Below are 20,483 nucleotides of genomic sequence, written 5' to 3' on the forward strand. Positions count from 1 at the left end.
GAGATTTTGACAAGGAATTTGAGAGAGATTTCAGTTGGATTTGGTCATATCCACAATTAGATAAAAAAATCGCATATCATGTGGATCCAAATTGATATTGATAAGTTTTTTAAAGAAAATAGAAATCTAAAACGATTAAAACTCTAGCGTATATCTTCTGATTTTTAGATATGTGTGAAATCTATATGAAGTTTTTCATTTAGTGCGGATTCCTAATTTATATATGAGATCAAAGAGAATGAAAATTTGTGCGCCCTATTTAGGTCACCATATGGGAAAGATAGCTTCCTCTAGAGAGAGCCATGGGTTTCATTTGTTTGAAAGGCAATGCTTTTCCTTAGAGAGAAGAGAGCTTCGTATGGAGAAAAATATTGTAATAGTTCGTCCTGTAGAGAAGAGGTTCCTATAGAAATTTTGGGTGGTTTTTTTTAGTTAGAGAGAAAGTCAATTTTTATTGCTTTCGCGTCTCTATCTTGTCTGTAATGGTTGTCAGAAGTAAAAAGAAGGAAGAACGACATGTGGTGTTGCTCGACTGGGGTTTTCGAGGGTTAGATTGGTAACTCTATGTCACAAAATCTATAATATAGCTTTTATTGGTATAGTAGATTTCGCCGGTTGATGTAGCCCTAGGTGAACTACGTAAATCTTTGTATTATTGTGGCATATGTTTCATGTTTTATTTCTCGTACTTTATTTGCCAAGAATCAATTTTTTATGCACAACAATTTCAACAGGGAAATTTTAAAGAGATATTTCGACATAAGAAGTAATTTGAGTCAACGTTAAGAAACGTGTCTACGGCTCAGAACTCGGCCCTTGCCTGAGTTGAGTAATTTGGGTAAGTCCTAAGGGACTTCCCTGAATCCTCCATAAGCTTAAAAATGCTAAAAAATTGCGGGAAAAAAAAAAAGGACTTTACGAGAGATACGTGGATTGTGTGACTCATTAAAAAAAAATCTAAAGAAATTTTTTTATTGAATCAACTAAACTTGAGATGTTGATGACGATAGTTGTGTCTTGTGACTATGCGGACATACCTCAAACAAAATATAAAGGAAATAGCTAATACCTCTTTTATATTGTGTTGTTAAAAAAGCAAGTACACTCTTGTCTTTTTTTTTTTTGTTATTTTTTCATAAATACCGTGGTTTGAAACTCCAAATTTTGATTTATTTATTTTTTTAATCTTGTGGTTAGTTCGAAACTTCAAGATTTGAACCAACTAAATTTTGAACTATCGAGTTTGGTACTAGAAGTTTTTAACCGGTTATCTAGACAAAAGATTAAGTTTTGTCGGTTTGGAACTTGAATTTCCAAATTGATTCAAAACTTCAAGTTCATAATTTCGAGATCCGAACTAATTAGTTTTATGAATTAGTAGGTTCGAATCTTGAAGTTGCAAGTTGGCCACTCGATTAAAAAAGGAATACGTTAGTTTCGAACTAAGGACATTAAGAAAAATAGATAAAAAGATAAAAAGGACGTGAGTGTAAAATATTAAGAATAAATTTTTTTAATACAACAAACTGAAAAATTATATTAGCTTGAATTTCCTAAAATGTAGTCACAATTGTCTTTTCATTGCCTTAATAAAACTAGTAAGATTCTTTTTAGAAGTTCCTTAGGTAGTGCTTGTTTTGCAGGAAAGAAAACTTTAAGAAAGATAACGTTAAGAAAGATAACGTTCTATAACAGTTCTGCGTTTGGCTGCGCAGGAAAAGTAAACGTTTAGAAAGAAAACGTTCTTAATACTTTCCCAAAGTTTCCTTTTTCTTTTTAAAATGAGAAAGTTTAAGTTCATGGACGGAGGGGTTAGGCACTTAAACTCTCCGAACGTTTTTGTCAATTAGTGTTTGTGATTACTATTCACTGTCAAATATTTACATAATATATATTATATAATATTTCATATATACATTAAATAATATATTTAATATATAAATTATATCATAATAAATTATATCATAATAAAACTTCGTCTATACTTTTTTTTTCTTAAGTTTTTATATAGTTTTTTACTAAAATAGCCTTAACGATAGCCATATTACAATGAAAGCCATATCATAAAATACTGTAATGTGGTAGTCATTACGGTAATAGGTCTACTGTGAAGGCTATTTTAGTAAAAATGTCAAAATTGAGAAAAAAAAGTTATGGATGAGGTTTATAAAATTGAAGGTTTTTTTTCCAATTAAACAAAAATTAAGGTCTGCTTCTGATAATTTCCCTAATATATATTTTGTTATCAAACACAGGACTTCCAACAAATACGCCATAAATGTGCAAGTGTTTCACATCCACCAAAATTAATATATATAGGATGAAAGTGCAGAGAATTTGTGTGCCCTATTTGGGTCACCATATAGGAATAGTAGTTCTTTTGGAGAGAGGGAGGCAGCTAGAGCCTCCTATGAATAAGATGCAGTTTCCTTATAGAGAGAAGAAAACTTCATTTGGATAGAAATATTGTGATGGTGTTTTTTTTGGACTTCCGAAGATTGAGATGCTTGTTTGTTTCATGTAGAGAAACGGTTAGATTTTGGGTTGTTCCCCTTTTAATAAGAGAGAAAGTCTGTTTCTCGTTGCTCTCGTGTCTCTTTCTAGTGTTATCGATATTGCCAGAAGTAAAGAGAAAGAAGTGAGAGTGGTTTAAAAGGGTTTGCTCGACTTGTGTTTTTGTCGAGGTTTGTTCCAAAATATTTGAAGTAACTTTCATTGATATAGTGGATTTCAGTTTGTCATGCCTATAGATATAGCCTTTTTGGGGTGAACCACATGATATATTTGTGGGTTTCATACTTTATTTCTCATACTGTATTTGCCAAATATTGACCCATCGGGTTTATTGCTTCCGTGCTCACAACATTTGATATCAGAGCCTACTAGGTTATTCCACGTTCTAGGGTTTGCTACCACGATGACATGAAAGGGAAAAACGTAGATCTCTTTGTAATCAGAGATAACAGAGAGACGTGAGGAAAAGCGCTATTGTAACCCTATTCTCCATTGCCAGTAAAGAAACTCTCATCTCCCGTGGACGTAGGCACATTGCTGAACCACATATATCTTTGCATTGTGGTTGATTGTCTCGTTTTTTTATGTTGGCTTTCTTCTTTCTTGTTTTTGTGGATTGCTTTTCGTTTTTAAAAATTGGTATCATAGTATAAGGTGCGTACGGAGCTAAGGCTTATATTAAGAAAATGATGAATGGTGGATTTTGATGGATACATGGTTTGAGGTGGAGAAATATGAAGGCAAAGTGTTTGTGAAAATTTCACAATGGAAGAAAGTGAGAAGAAATCAAGAAATATCCATGGTTTGAGGTGGAGAAATAGTGTTTGTGAAATTCCACAATGGAGGCAAGTACGAAGAAATCAAGAAATCTATTAAATGAAGGTTGTTAAGACAATTATGATGATTTTGCTATCAAGGTGGAGATTGTTGGGTTTGGTGATAGCTAAATCACCATACCTATATTTTCTTCTAAATATTAGGGTATTATGGGAAGTAAAAAAAATAACTTTCTTAGGAAGCAAGAAAGTGATTTTTTTATAAAAGAGTGAATGAGGACATAATACCCATCCTTTCGAGGGTCACCCATTTGGGGGTTATGAGAATGGATATCCAATATGGAGATGGGTCTCCAAGAGAGAGAAACATGGCTTCCGAGAGAGAGGCAGTATTTCCATGAGTTTTGAGTTGGTTAACTTCCACTTATAAAGAGATAAAATCCCTATAATGCTCTCGAGGTTATCTTTTTGGTAGCGGTATTGTGGTGGGAAAGAGGTTGATTGACGGTGTTGCTCGGTTGGGAGAGCGGGTTTAGAAGGAAAGATCGGTGATGGTTTTTATCGATGTTTACAGATAAGTATTATCTCTTGTAACTCAAAACTGTAATCTTTATTGTGATAGTGGATTAGTTTTGAGTTGGTTAACTTCCACTTCTAGATAGAGAAAATTTATATATTGCTCTCGACGTTATCTTTTCGGTAGCGTTATTGCGGTGGGAAAGAGGTTGATCGACGGTATTGCTCGGTCGAGAGAGTGGGTTTAGAATGGAATATCGGTGATGGTTTTTTACCGATGTTTAGAGATAAGTATTATCTATTGTAACTCTAAACTGTAATATTAATTGTGATAGTGGATTTTTAGTTGCCAAGGCTGTAGATGTATTCCTATGGGGTGAACCACGTAAATCGTGTGTTGTTATGGTGTGCTTTTTATATTTACTTTATTTATCGAACTCGATTTATAGTTGTATTCATCTACTTCACATTTAGGCAATACTGTACATGATCTTGGGTGGGATCCGACGTTTGGGATTTTCGGTTCCACAAGCTAAGGGGGTTCACGAGGACCCTACAATTGGGTTTTGGAAATAGGTGGTGTAGTTGGATTTGGGGTTGTCTTTTTTCAGCCCATTTCTCTGTTCTCTATAAAGGCAGCTCCATTGGGTTCTTTAAGGTGTCAAGAGGATTGTGATTAGATGACCCACTCTCACCTTTTCTGTTTACTATTTATGGTAAGTGTTTTAGCTTGATGCCACTAAGGTGGAAAGGGCTGGATACTTGGGTTCAATATCGCAAATTCAGATATTACAATCTCTCATCTGCAATATGCAGACGATATTTTAATTTTTTGTAATGCAGACATTCAGCAGGTGAGGGGTATCGCAAGATTCATGGAGTGTTGTGAGGTAACTTTAGGATTGAAAGTGAATTTTAAAAAAATCTTCCCTGATTGGTATTAATTGTTCTACTGCTTTAGCAAAGAGTCTAGCTAATGCATTGGGATGTAAAGTGAGAACCTTTCCCATCATATATCTTGGCATTCCCATTTCAGATTCAAGGTTATCTATTTCAGTATGGGATACAATTTTGGAGAGGGTTCAGTTGAAGCTTGATTATGGAAGCCTAAATACTTGTCTCTAGGAGGAAGAGTGACTTTGCTTCGCTCATGTTTGGCGAATCACCCTGTTTATCAAATGTTGATAAACTCTATCCCAAATTTAGTAGCAAAAAAAATTGGAAAGATGATGAGGGACTTTCTGTGGGGCAGCTATGGAGAAAATTGGAAATACCATTGGTTAAAGTGTGATAGAATTTGCATTCCAAAAAGAGAAGGAGGTTTGGGTATTCCAAGGACTAGAATTTTTAACCAAGTACTTTTATGTAAATGGTGGTGGCGCAGCATTTATTTGAAGGACCATTTGTGGTATAGGGTGTTGTGTGCGAAATATGGTTTAGACAAATCACTTTTGTGGTTAGGAGGTGGTAGATGAAATAATGTTTCACCCTTGTGGAGAATTATATTGACTTGTAGATCTATGATTTCAGGATACTTTCGATGAAATGTGGGGAGTGGAGCTCAAGTTTTCTGCTGGCATCATAAGTGGCTGGGAGACTATCCATTGAAATCAAGGTTTCCTGATCTTTTCAATTTGGTGGCAAGGTCTGATTTATTAATAAGCAATGCAGTGGAAAGGTGAGACATTTTTGTGGCATACAGTCGGGTTAATAATGCTCTGTTGGCTCAATGGTGTCAACTGATGGAAATGTTGGACAAAATATATATTTCACATAATGCTGAGGGTGAACTAATTTGGGAGATAGAAAAGAATGGAGTATTCCATGATAGATGGAGATGTTCACAACCAGATATTGCATACATATGGAAATGGCCAATCCCTCATAAGGTGCCATTGTTCATATGGTTGGCGGCGCAAGATAGAGTTCTAACTATAGATAATTTGATTAAAAGAGGGAAAATATTACCTAATGCACGTCTATTGTGTAAGGCCGATGGAGAGTCTGGGTCCCATCTTTTTATTCATTGTCCTTTCACGACTAGATTTTGGTTCTGGCTCTTTGAGATGGTAGGGGTTCAGATGCCACTTCCACAAAGGGTTGGGGATCTGGTGTCATATTTGAAAGCACCATTCTTACTGAACACAGGGAGACTAGGATAGAAAATTTCTATTGGAGTGATTTTATAGGAGATTTGGAGGGAACGAAATAGGAGAACTTTTGATGGTGAGGTTTGCTCTTTTGAAAAATTAATTTGTGTGTGTAAATGTTCGATTTGGTCATGGCTTTCGGTGAATAAAGAAGGATGGGGATTATCTAAGGTGGATGTGATGGTCAATCTGTATATTTTATTCTTTCTTGGCTTTAGTCGTTCGAGGGCGAGGAGTATAAAGATGGCACCGAATGTAGATAGTTTTAAGCTAAACTTTGATGGGAGTTCGATGGGCAACCTGAGATTAGCAGGTATAGGAGGTATTTTGAGCGACTGCTTTGGGAATATTATTTTTTCTTATGTAGGTCCTATTGGTATTGCTACAGTTAATTATGCTGAACTAAGTGCATTGTTGTGTGGATTGAAAATTTTCATTGAGAGGTATAAGGGCAGAAATTGCACCTTTGAAAGTATCACTTTAAATGTTACTAGATGGTGTAATAAGGAGCAGAGAGTGCCTTGGGAGTTATGATCCCTATGGTTTGAGGTTATGGATCTGGTTGCTAATGAAGTGGTGTCTTTTGCCCATGTTTATGTATAGACTAATGATGTAGCCGATTGCCTTGCAAAAGGGGGCAGTTCTTTCTCTTCTCTTTTAGTTTCTGATGATGTAATATCTTTTTCGTAATTTGAATAAAATTATTGATGTTGGTCTAAAAAAAAAAATCTGATCGAAGTAGGAGTCCAAGTCCAAGTAGGAATCCTAATCCACATAGCACTCCTATTACAATTAGAACTTCCATTTTTCTTAGAATTTTGATCAGAGTAAGAGTCCTAGTCCAAGTTAGAACCCTAATCCAAATAAGGCTCCTAAAAACAAATATTTTAAATTCAAATAGTGGCATCCCACTTAGTGTCCACCATGTAGCCCTTGTGGCCCACACGTGTGGGAGTTGGGCCCTTTGCCCCCCACGTGGATCTAGTTAAGACCAAGTCTTTATAAATTTGCAAAATATCAATTTTACCCTTTCTAGGTTTTTACAACAAAAAATAAGTTTTAAATTTTTTGAAAGAGTAGTATTATATATTTTGTCATGAAGAACTTAACCACTTTAAAGTTATATTAAATGCATATGAAATGTATGAGAACGGTGAAAGTCATAAATTCATTGAATAAGTCAGGATGATATTGATAGTACTGGTGAGGAAATTTATATAAAAATTACAAGCTATTAAAAATGGGACACGGTTTTTATGAGTCCATGTAGAAATGAGCCACCTCTTAAAATTTTTGTTTTTAAGATGGATTTTTGGACTTAAGTTTTAAGGATATGTAATCTCTAATATCAGAGATCATGAATATGAAAAAATAAATATATTTTAAAAATTAAAAACAATAATTCTATTAAGAAAATATTTGGACTGTTAATTTGAATTATTTTTAGATTTACCACGTGTATACTTAAAAAATAATTTCAAACACGCTCTAACATGATTTTTAAAGATGGTTTCACGATATTTGGACTGTTCAACCATTGCATTGCATGAACTCATTCCCTACTACACGTGACTATTTATAGGAAAGTAAGCCCTTCCCACGTGCCTAGTTGAAGAAATGAATGCGGCCTCATTCTTTCTTTTGCTGGTGTACATTCAAAGGACAGTGACTCTTTATAATCCAAATAGATTGAATACATACCAACAATGTTTGAGAAATTGGTGATGAGGATTGGAACTAGTTGATCTGTATCTGGAATCAATCAAGTCGTACCGAATCCTGCAAAATATTGGGAATTGGCTGGTTCCCCCAATGAACTGGCGTGTTTTTTGACAAATCGGATGGTTCTGTTGTAGAATCAGTCAAAATTGGCCCCACTATTTTTTTACTTTTGTTTAAATGACTAAAAACAAACGGCAAGGGCCGATTTTTGCCAATTTTATTTGGTTTCTGATATAACCGCCCATTCTGTCAGAGAACTAGCCTCACTTAATTTTTAAACTTTTAAGTTTGGTAGACCGGATCGCTGATCCACCGAACCGGATCGTAAATCCAGAGGGACGATCAGGTTATCGATATTTTTGTTAAAACCTTGCCTACCAACCTAAACAAGTATTGAAAGCAATTTCAATTTAATTATATGGAGAATCTTAAATGAAGGAATGAGTAGAAGGTTTGGTATAAGGAATTGGCAAGGCTTTTTTCTTTTCATTCGTGACAACAGAAAACAAACAAACGTGTTCGGATGATCTATTGATCTGTTTCTAATCTATATCTGCTATTTCGCGGACATAATCTGTCTCTTTTGCAAAAGCTTTGCATGAATTATGTAATGATATCAATTCCAGGATTCCCGATAATGGGGCATCCAGTTCTCCAAGAGAGAGGTTCCCTACATTATGATTTTCCTTTCATGGCTTCCATAAAACCAAGGAGATTCTCCACTGAAGATCCCTCAGTGACACTACTAATGGCTTCCTCCTTGAGTTTCAGTACCCTCTCTCTTATTCCTTCATCACCCAGCATTTCCTCTACTTTGCTCTTTATCTCTTCCTTGGAGAATATCCCATCCTCATTCGCCTTCAACGCCACCCCAACCTTCCATATATCCACAATGTAAGTCTGGTTCAAGAACTAGTCCGCGAAATAAGGCCAACATATGAAAGGCACACCATTGCTAAGCCCCTCAAGAGTCGAGTTCCAACCACAGTGGGTCACAAAACAAGCTATAGAAGGATGTGCCAACACCTTCGTTTGTGGGCACCAACCCACGACATTCCCGTAGGCAGCCACCCTACCTAAGAACCCCTCAGGGTAACCCGTTCCAGACTTCTGTAGTCATCTGTATGTCTCACTCTCCTTGCAAACAGGGTAGCTAGAGGTGTGTCATATCTCTGCACAAAGATCAAGAGAAATTTTCTCGGACTTTGTGTTGTCCAATGCACACCTTCAACTGTCCAATTTCACAGTTTGTAACTAACGGTGATTGTGACCTTCTTGCATAAAAAAGAAATGGTCGTATTGTATATGTTCCGCTCCTATAATATCTATTAACGTTAAGTGACCAATATTTGGTAAATGGCTATTGAGGAGAAGTCACAAGTAAGAAAAAAAGAGAAGTGAAGAACAAAATGAAGAGAAAAAGGGAGGAGAAAAATCACCCTCTTTGGTAATCACTCCTTTTTGGATCAATTCCTGCAACCTGAGAAACACTGTGAAGCACCCCGCAGCCGCCGGCTAGAATGCTGCCCTTGGTATGCCGAGCTTCTTGGCGACATCAAGTGCCCACCCCGTGCTCACATCTGACACTATCCCCTTCTAAGCCATTGATCTCCTTTATGAGCGTTTCTAGTGCATTAGGCATTGAGCTTATTATGGACTCGCACACCAAGTTGGTTGCGGTCTGCATCGGGTTTGAGACCATCTGGTATGGACACAAGTCTTCTGATGGGTCCGGTGCCTTTGTTGGGATGGCTTTAGGAATGGGCTTTCAAGGCAGCTTCAAGCACGCGCTTCTGGTTGAAGTCAGTGTTGACGAAGGTGACAATGAAGCCATGTTCGACCATGCGGCACAAGAGCTGCATCATGGGTATGACGTGCCCTTGTGCTGGGTAGGGGATCACTAGTGCATGTGGCACACCCATGGCTTTGGATTCTCTCTCAGTCAACCCGTACATGCGCACAACTTTGTGTATGTAGATGGTAGTGTTAGTATCTCTCTTAAATTTATTTTATTTTATTTTATTTTTTTTCTTTTTTGAAACAGATGGTGATGTAAAACGCTACAATCTTACTTCTACAAATAAGATTGATACTTTATGCAAACCGCAACCCAAGTTGAAAGCACACCCTTTCTTTCTCTCACCTGTGTGTGCATGTAAACATGATATTATTCTCTCTCTCTCTCACCCTTCCTTTGTGTATATGCAAATGGAAGTGTTAAGTCTTTCTCCCTCTTTGTCTGTGTAAGGGGGAATACAATTTATGTCTCTAGGGTATTGTTGGGTTTCATAGCCAAAATTTCCCTTTTCTATGGACTTGGAGTACTCAAAAGAATGATATATAGCCCTAATGAAAGGTAAAGCCAATGGGTAGAAGACTAAAGAGCATTGTAACTTTGTAGGCACATCGGATATTCCAACTCCTAAATGCCCTTGTCTCTTGTGCAGAGCCGTGCACATTAAACTGTCTTGAGATATTATAGCAAACTCTCGCGGGATCAAACTAAAGACTTATTCCCTCGAGGAAAAGAAGTGGACCACTGTAAATCACTATATGTGTACTGATATAAAAGGAAAGAACAAAATATGTTGAGTTTTTAAGTAAGAGTTTGGAAATTTAAAAAGTTTTTCGATCTTAGGATATGATTATATAAGATTTGTCTACCATTTATCTTTTGTACATGGAGGTCACAATTATTTCTATTCGTTATATGTATTGGATGGATTGGGGTAAGTCACAAAGTCCGAGAAATTTTTGTTTTTTTGGAGCTTTTTGTCTGTTAAACGGCACACTTACCACCACCCATTTTGAAATTTAAGTGACAAGAATGATTGCGACATCCGTGTACAAAAGATGATTGGTATCTTTGTAAAATGCGCCTTTTTAGGCTAATATAGTTTCTTTAATATTCTTTTCTTTTTATTTTTATTTCCTCTTTTTTCTAAGATCCGTCATTAAGGTTTACGTTCCTAAAATCTGGGTCTCTAAATTTTACCTAAACAAAAAGTGAATGAAAGATATACATAACGTCCCACTCTTCGTTCTCACTCTTAACATATCATAAAAAAAAAAAAAAAAAGATAAAATAAATATAAAAATAAATTAATAAATAAAAGATATGCTCCTCTGGGAGAATATAATCTTTTGGCTTTAGTGTATGGCTGGGTGGAATGAGTAACGATGTTTGTCTAGTTTTCTTACTCTTGTCCTTTTCCATGAATCTACTTACTAAACTTCCATGTTGTCATCCGGCTTTGAATCTACTCACTGAACTTCGTTGTTATCATCCGGCTTTGGAATCTTTCAAATATTTATTTGGCTCTTAAAATCATATCCATTGTATTTCTTATATAAACAATAACAAAAAAGTATTTAGATAGAATGCTATGTAGATTGGTAGAGAGAGAGGGTTTCTGCAAAGATAAAGAGAGATATCAAACACTATACTCACACACATCAAATGAGAGAGAGAGATGGGCAAGCCTTATGCTCTGGTCATCAGCTACCCGGCCCAAGGCCACATTATACCCATGATGGAGTTCTCGCACCGCATGGTCGAGCATGGCTTCGCCGTCACATTCGTCAACACCGATTACTTCCACAAGCGTGTTCTGGAAGCCGCAAATGGCCATCCCCAAGATCAGCCAGGCAATGGCACCGGACCCATCCGGCTAGTCTCCATATCAGATGGGCTTGAGCCTGGTGCAGACCGGAACGAACTCATTCCACTCTGGGAGTCCATGCTAAGCTCGATGCCCCATGCACTGGAAAAGCTCATAGATGACATCACAAATGTACAAGGGCTTGAGCTACACTGTGTAGTGGCTGATGTGAACATGGGGTGGGCACTGGACGTAGCCAAGAGGCTCGGCATTGCTCGAACCGCATTCTGGGCTGCGGCTGCTGGGTGCCTCACAGTGCAGCTCAAGCTCCCAGAGCTGGTCCGAAATGGGGTCTTAGATGAAAACGGTGTGTGCTCTTTTTTCCTTTCTCTAGGGGGATTGACTCAATATCCTGATTTTGCTTTTGTGTTTAAAAAATCGATGACCCAAGTTCAGACTTGCCAAAACTATTTGGCAGAGCGTTGGGTCTGAATGAAAAGCACTGAAACTCAAACTAGTTTTATTGAGTCCTAGTCCCTAGCAGTGTTTGACTACTCGGTCCGAGTGTTGATCGGGCTGAGTACTTGGGCTCGGCACCCTAGCAAGCTGAGTTACCCTGAGTTGGGTGTCCCACTCGGGATATTCAAAAATTTAAAAACTATAAAATCCCAAAAAATAAAAAATTTATTTGTGATATGTTTATGGCATTTTTGGCAAATATTGGAAGGTGTTTTGGCCATAAATATTTATTTTTATATTTTGCCATCTTTTTTGCATTATTTTACCGATACTCCAACTCACAAGTTGTTTTTTAAAAAATGTATTTTTTTATTGCTTTTGTAACCTCCTTTTGAAATGTTTTGCATAATCTTACTTTCAAATACTTTTTTGTTTTTATGAATTTTTTATTTTTACAATACTCAGCATTACTCGGACCGAGTATTCATATCAGACAGGGGCCGAGTACTCGCCTTAGTAGTGGTCTTCAACACTGGTCCCTCTTGTATTTTACCTAGAGATTTGGCCATGTTGGAGTGTCAGCTCGGGTCAGTTAGTGGTGGATTCGGGCCCTTGACCTAACTTGTTTGCAAGTACTGATATGCACCTATGTTCATGGGAGGGGAATTGAAATTCTAGCCACTAAATATTAGGCCCCATTAACACGATCCGTATGGTCCTTGCAGCCCCATGAAACATCATGTTCCCATTAGTGGTGTGGACGGTGATGGACCTTTCTTTCTTTCTCTCCATCACCATCCAACTAGTTGATTGCATGGTTGCAGACATCGTCTTTGAAATTCTGGCTGAGGAGATTCCTAAAAACCTTGATTCTAAGTTCAAGGGACATACAAACCCTAATAGACTATAGCTAACCCAAACTCAGTAGAATTATCTCGAAACTACCCAAAACATATCCTAGTACCTTCACATAGTCACCTTAGACACCCATGAGCTTGTAAACCCATAAAATTGACCCGAACACCGATCAAACATCTAGAAACTTGAAATTAAGACCCTAAAGTTCTAGCCTTGTAATCTCCCTTAAAATATCTCAAATTTAACCAAATTTGGTTTCAAATTATAGAAGAGGTCATAAGCTTTCTAACAGACTTATAATTATAAAGTTAAAACCTGGGGGAAATTATTTGATAGAATGACAATTTAGTCCCTTCAAGCTGGACATGTGTTGCGCGTGATGCGTCATGCAGCCCGGTGGACCCATGTGTGGTCCGATGGCACAGAAAATGGCGCTTTAATTTGGATAATTCAAATAAAAATCAGATAAATCTGGAAAAATCTGAAAAAAAAAATCCAAAACAATTAAGAAAAATATTTAGTTCAAGCCTATACATACCCCCTCTATATTCATTCAAAAAGTTACGAGATGCAAAAATCCTCAGAAAATACGAGAAAAATCCCTAAATTACGGAAAATACCCCAAAAATATCTGAAATTAGAAAAAAAAAAAAAAAAAAAAAAAGCTTTACGAAATTTTTAGAATATTAAAAAAATCCAAAAAAAATCCCTAAAATTCTTAGAAAATCCCAAAATTCAGATTTTACCTTAGGATATCCCAAAACCCTTAAAAAATGAAGAAAATCCGCTTCCAAACTCAAAATAGCTTAGGTAGACCCTATTTAAAAATCCTGAGTTTTTCTCCTGCCTTAGGAACTCTAGATCTAGGTAAAAGAACGTTAGATCTACCAATACCGGCCAGCAAATTTATCCAAAAATGATTTGGTGGTATAAATCAGAAGATCGGCTTGATCTAAGCCCAAAACTCCGGGTTTCGGGTCCTTAGAGGTAAGTATTTCTTTTTCTGCTTAATTTAGTTTATTTTATTCATTAATTCTTTGTTTTATTTTATTCTTTTCTAAAAATTTATTTATTATTAAATGTAGTTAATTTTTAAGAAGTTTTTTAAAGTTCAAAATACAGATTTGGAGTTAGCGCTGCCACTAGACTTAGAAAAAGATCAGATATATAGATCTGCGATATTTTTGAGCACATAATTTTAGCAACTCCACCTTCTCCATTTTTTTTATAAATTTAACTCAATTTTGAGTCTTGAGTTGATCTCACCTAATTTTTTATAAATTTAACTCAATTTTGAGTCTTGAGTTGATCTCACCTAGAGATCGACGCAGATCAGAGTGTAAACATATCATCATTTTTTTGCTCACATGTGGGTCATATCATAACCCCCTCGAGTATTTTTTGTTTTCTCATCGCTATTTTGGGTGGGCATAGCAAAAGCTATAAAAATCCCCTGAATTTTTTGTTATTTGTGGGAGGAGTATATCATGGACCGCAGGGGCATCCACCGTATATTTCCGACTAACCACGTGGGAGATTCACTGCACCAGGGTGAATGTCTCTCATCGGGGATTACGTCCACCGTTTGGCAATGTGAATCAATGGCCACTAAGGGCATTCTCGTTTGACCATCCTTGTATGATAATGTAATCGGTCTGGGACAATAGTTTCCATTGTTTCTCCCTAAACCCTTGTGAGTACATGAATAATTGGCCGACTCTGAATGTGAATCAAGTAAAAAGGAAACCCAAAACGTCATGTTGTGGCACCCTACCACCTTGAACACCTACAATGTCATCATTCTTTTTGCCTTTCGACCTTTCTTTCATTGGTCAATGTACCGTTGGGTCCATGTATAGCTTTTCCTTCAATAGATATCCGACAAGATCAAGAAGATGAACAACTTCATCTTTGTTTTTTTCCTTGGATAAGATGGCTCCCACCTATGTTCCGTTCAAGAAGTTTTATAACTGTTTCAACAACTTTTGTTTCTTTTTTTTTTCTTCTTTTTTTTTGTCTTGCATTTCTTCGATTATGCATGCATATAATCATATAATGTACCATAGTTATGCGTTAATAATATAAAGAAAAGTGCACAATGAGACCATTTGTTTTTAATTTAACGTCGTTGTCGTAATTGATTTTGACCATCGGATGTGAAATTGGGAGGCTGTATTTATTCTATTGATCGTGCTCAAAGTTCAAAAGATTTTGTTTTGAACTTTATAATACATCCAAGCTACCAGATTTCACATCGGATGGTTATAAATGATTGTGACCTCCTTGTACTAAAGATAAATGGTCTCATGATATACAATCCCATAATATAAATACAATTGAATTATTTCAAAAATTTTATTTTTTACTGTAAATATGGAATTTTTCTACACATATAAAGGGAACAATGTCTTGGACTTTAAGCGTCCACTTGATGGCCTCAAGCAGGTTCTTTTAGGCCCTAATATTGGAAAAAGAAACAGAATGATGCTCAGGGATGACAAGATTTCTGCAATTATAGGTTTATTGCACAACAGAAGCATGATCCAACTCACCCCAAACACACCCCTCATCGACCCAAGTCACTTCCCATGGCTTTGTGTCGGTGACACCATGGTACAGAAGTTCATTTACAGATACATTCGCCAATTCATGAAGAATCTTGAAGGAGTAGAATGGGTACTCTGCAACTCCTTCTACGAACTCGAAGCTGCAACCTTCGACTCATTCCCTAATCTCCTGCCAATTGGTCCTCTACTCCAAAGCAACCACCATGGCCAACCAACTTCACTTTGGACAGAGGATGAAACCTGTCTTGAGTGGCTCAACAAGCAACCTGAATGTTCAGTCATCTATGTATCCTTTGGGAGCCTCACCCTCTTCGACAAACGCCAACTTCACGAGCTCGCTCTCGCCCTTGAGAACTTAGGCAGGCCATTCCTGTGGGTGGCCCGGCCGGACCTCATCGATAAGGCAGGGGTAGCCTACCCGGAGGGGTTCTTGGATAGGATGGAGGTCCATGGCAAGGTGGTGGGGTGGTGCCCACAAAGGGAAGTGTTGACACATCCTTCTATAGCTTGTTTTGTGACCCATTGTGGGTGGAACTCAACTATTGAAGGGGTGAGCAATGGTGTGCCTTTAATATGTTGGCCTAAATTTGTTGACCAATTTCTTAATAAGAGTTACATAGTGGATATATGGAAGGTTGGGTTGGAGTTGGAGGGTAACAAGGATGGGTTCTTCTCCAAGGAAGAGATAAGAGGCAAGGTAGAGGAATTGTTGGGTGATCAAGCAATCAGGGAGAGGGCTCTCAAGCTCAAGGAGCAGGCCATTTATAGTGTTACTGAGGGAACTTCTAGGAAGAATCTTACTAGTTTTATTGAGGCAATGAAAATGCATGTCTGATTATATTTTTGAAATTTCAAGCTAATATCTTTTTTGTGGTTTATTGAATTAATTTATTAATTTAAATTTTTTTTTTATGTTCAATATTTTACATTTATGTTCTTTTTCTCTTGTTTTCTATTTTTCCAAAACCATAAGTTCGTTTTGAAATGGGATATTTTTATTTATTTATTTAGTGGCCGGATTGCAGCTTCAAGATCTAAACCAACTAATTCATAAACTAATTAATTCGGACCTTGATGTTCTAAAAGTGAAGTTTTGAATCAATTTGGAAATTCAAGCTTTGAGCCATCGAGACTTAATCTTTTGTCTTGATAACAGGTTCGAAACTTCTAGCATCAAACTGAATAGTTCACAATTTAGTTAGTCCAAATCTTGAAGTCCCGAACTTACCATAACCATTAATTATGGTAGGGCGGGGAGGGGCGGGGCGGGGTGGGGCTGGGGCTGGGGGAGACTTGGGAAGATGGAGTTACCAACTAGGGTATTTATGAAAAAATAAGAAAATAAAAGGACATGAATGTGCATACTTTTTTTATTAACACAAATAAAAGAGGGAAAAAGTTTATATGAGGATGCTACCTTACCGTGTAGAACTACGGATGCCTCTCAAAAATCCATCGTAAAAGGTAGTTTTAATGTTTAAAAACCCTTTGATTGATCATCTCGACATCAAGATGTATGACTATGAAAAATAAAAAGATTTTAAGTCTCGAAAATAGTGCATTTTACAACATATTATCTACACCGTCCATTTTCAATATTTTCATATGCTTATAGATCTACTTGATTTTAACTATTTTTGAAATTTAAAATTTTATAATTAGATATAAAAATAGATTTTGAGATAATCCTAATGACATTTTACACCAAAATTATATACCATGATAAAATTTGAAGGGCACCTTACCTCTAGTCCTACGGAGGTGTCTGTATGCCAACGACACCCATAAAAGAGATAGAAGCTACTTACTATTTTGTATAGTTATGTCCGCATGTATAGTTACAACCAAGGTTTGAAAAAATGGATCAGCTATCCTGATTGGCAGCTCTAAATACTGTGTCAGATTGGCAGACCGACAATCATCTAAGAATTAGGCAGATCGGCAGGTTTCAGCCCCCAAAAATTTAAAAATTTCCAAAAATAACAAAAAATAGCTTTTTTTTTATTTCTAAAAAAATGGGAATGGTGCATTATGCACTTTCATTTTTTTGTAAAAATATGTGAATACTGAAACATTTTCCTATTTGGATGTCTGTTAACCATCCATTCATTTCATTGAAAGAAAGAGAGCTTACAATCATCAAGGATATGAATACAAAGTTTGAAATGGAGCTTATTACAACCAAAATACATTTGAAGATATACAACCTCTGCTTTGCAATAATTTGGAGCAAATATGGGAACATTTGAAGATGTTCTTGTAATTTCTACAGTAATTTATAAAAATTGAATTCATAAATAAATTTAGAGAAAATTACGTATATATTCATTATATTATGCGTTATCACAGATCCACCTTTCAGTTTCCGTTATTACCTCCATGTCCGTTTTTTCACTTTCATAACGAGATTTTTTAAAAAAGACGATTTTACTCATTTTCGAGTGTTGAAAAACCGAAATCAAAACAATTTTGGTTTTTCAACAATCGAAAACGGGAATAGGTCTTTTAACCTTCCTGCTCTAGTTACGGTTGTTCAACAACCGAAATTCGGGTGTTGAAAAACCGAAAATATAATTTCGGTTGTTCAACAATCGAAAACCTAATTTCGGTTGTTCAACAACCGAAAACCTAATTTCGATTGTTCAAAATCCGAAACCGTGGAATTCATTGTTTTCACAACCGAAATTATAGTTTTGGTTGTTCAAAAACCGAAAACATGATTTCAGTTTTTGGACAACCGAAAATTTATAGACTTCGGCTTTTGATTAACTGAAAATGTTCGCGCCAATACTTCATGCGCTTTTACTGTAAGAAAGTTTTTTAGGGTATAAAGTTGGGGAAAAACGGGAAATATAGTATCATACGTGGATCCATACCCTTTTTACTTTCTCCCAATAAAGATTGGCTCGCGGTTGTGATTGGTACGGTTCTTACTCTTGCCTTATGTTTTTTATTGTTTTTTGTTAGTTTGTGACAATGAGTATAATAGAATATCATATTTTTATATTTGTAATTTTTATGTATTGTTGATTAATAAGTAATATTTGATAAAATATTACTAAACGTGTTTCTTTGTATAATTATTTGTTCTTTGTATAAATATGTATTGTTTGTTTTATGTTGATAAATTGTATTTAATGTATTGGGTAAATATTATTGAACTTGTTGGTTTGTGTTAATATTTGTTGTTTATTTGGAGTTTGTTTGAGTATTTGTTATTTTTGTTGTTTATGAATTATTTGTCTTTTTATAGTAGCACACTATTTGAATTTGGTATGTAATACTCACTTTTTATGAACCCTAAAGTAGTTAAAAATATCCAAAATTTTTGTATTCTTTATTGTATCAATTTATTGTGACACAAATTTTCCTATTCATTTAATACAATAGCATTGACGATGGTTACTGAGGGAGTGCAACTGGTATTCCGATATGGGGGGTCATTTGAGACCAATGCAGATGACGGTCGTATCGTTTACAAAGGGAGAAGATTAAAGGTTACGAAGTATAATGGAAATAGTTCTTTGGAGGAAATCAAAAGTCATTTTGGTAATTTAACAATGTGTGATCCAAGCAAATTAACTATTATATACTACAACACAAGTCTTCCTAGTGGGCTTGATTTGATTGATGTAAGTGATGATGTCGATAAATCTTTATGTTGGGAGGGGAATCTTTAAAAATTGTTGTATATATTGCGTCTACAATGGAGCCAGAACAGGAATCTATTGGTGATGGTCCATCTTCAAGAAGTAGGTTTATTTATAATTTAATTTTTCATCTGTAATTTACTTTAATTTATTCTTTTATGCATAGAAATTTTATTGTTGCTTCATCTTACACTATATCTTTTGTCAACAGTCGGCGTAACATTTTAACTGATCAAGATGAAAACATTCAAGTGGCGCCTGACCTTAAGCTTGTACCAGAGCGTGATATAGACGATATTGAACCACTAGAGAGCCCGTGCAGAGGAGTTGGTAATGAGGTTCAATTGAATTCAGGACAATATTTTGAAAGTATCAATGAATGTCGGTATCATCTTGTAGATTTTGCAATTCACAATAATTTTGTTCTGAAATTTGACAAAAGTGAATTGAGACGGGTATGAGCAAGTTGTAAGGCAGAGGGATGCACATGACAAGTGCGGTGCTTACGAGTTGGTAGTACGACAAGTTAAATCTATGGTTAAGGAGCATACATGTAGTGGTCTCATAGGGAGGGTCTATCAACCACTAGCTCGTAGTGATTGGGTGGCCAAAAAAATTAAAGCCCGCCTTATTAACCAACAAAAAATTAAAGCTAAAGACATTGTAAACGATGTTCGCACAATCACGGTGTTAGGCTTTTTTACATGCAAGTTTGACGAGGAAAAGAGGTTGCTAGAGAGATGATAGATAGATCACATGAACAACAATATCATGACCTCCCCTTGTATGCGGAGAAGCTTCGAATAAGCAACCCAGGAACCGTAGTTCGTATCGACACTACTGAAGGCAAGTTCAAACAACTATTCATTGCTTATCATCCATGCATCATGGCTTTTGTTAATGGATACATGTATTGATGGGACATTCTTAAAAGGAAAGTATCAAGGCATATTATTGTGTGTCATTTCTATAGATGCAAATAATGAGCTCTTTTTATTGGCATTTGTTGTGGTCGAGAAGGAGAACTATCAGAGTTGGTATTGTTTTTTGAGTATACTGAGTGAGCTATTATATGAGTTTTCTAATCTGTCTGCCTTACAATTATATGAGATCGACAGAAAAGGCTGCCAAAAGCAATAGAAAAATATTTTTCCACGTGTTTTCCAGCATTCTGCATGCGATATATGGTAGAGAACTTCAAGGGCTTCATGAAGAAGTCAGCAAACACCGAAGTATTGCTGATGTTGTTTTGGAAGACTGCCCGTAAAGCAACAATTAGTGGGTTTGAAAAAATTATGTTTGACATACAGTGTGTCTACCCAGAGGAATATTAGTGGATTAAGAATATCCCTCCAAAATATTGGGCAGATGCTTATTTTCCAAGGACATGATACAATCATCTTACCTCTAATATACCAGAGTCATTCAATGCTTGGATAATGTCTACTCGAGATAAGCCGATCATTACAATGTGTAAAGAAATAAGGATACAGTTGATGACCAGGTTTGAAGAGAATAGGGAGTTGGGTAATATTTGGAGCAGCCTGCCAGTACCAAAAGCCCAAGATTTACTGGACTTGCGAAAGATGAAGGCTAGATTTTTGCATACAGTTATATATGCTATATCTACACAGCTTGAAAATCCACTATCTTGGGAAGAAGTATGCTG

General features: G+C 36.2%; 1 protein-coding gene and 1 pseudogene across 1 annotated transcript; one reads left to right on the plus strand and one right to left on the minus strand.

Moving 5' to 3' along the window:
• Positions 1-8,269: 8,269 nt before the first annotated feature.
• LOC18427999 (UDP-glycosyltransferase 83A1-like) lies at positions 8,270-9,696 on the minus strand (annotated as a pseudogene).
• Positions 9,697-11,079: 1,383 nt separating this feature from the next.
• Positions 11,080-15,999, plus strand: LOC18427996 (UDP-glycosyltransferase 83A1). The gene is made up of 2 exons (XM_088849665.1): positions 11,080-11,647; positions 15,116-15,999. The coding sequence occupies exons 1-2, from the start codon at positions 11,152-11,154 to the stop codon at positions 15,997-15,999; spliced, it is 1,380 nt and encodes a 459-aa protein (XP_088705791.1). The 5' UTR covers positions 11,080-11,151.
• Positions 16,000-20,483: the final 4,484 nt, after the last annotated feature.

This window comes from Amborella trichopoda, chromosome 10, assembly GCF_054954075.1.
Source record: "Amborella trichopoda isolate Santa Cruz 75 chromosome 10, AtrichopodaSantaCruz75HAP2 v2.0, whole genome shotgun sequence".
NCBI classification, from domain to species: domain Eukaryota; kingdom Viridiplantae; phylum Streptophyta; class Magnoliopsida; order Amborellales; family Amborellaceae; genus Amborella; species Amborella trichopoda.

What these genes read in the sequence shown, in the direction of transcription:
- LOC18427996 (XM_088849665.1), top strand. Translation starts at nt 11,152, where the DNA reads ATGGGCAAGCCTTATGCTCTGGTCATCAGCTACCCGGCCCAAGGCCAC. An exon ending in TGGGGTCTTAGATGAAAACG is followed by an intron (nt 11,648 to 15,115) that starts GTGTGTGCTCTT and finishes CTGCAATTATAG; the next exon opens with GTTTATTGCACAACAGAAGC.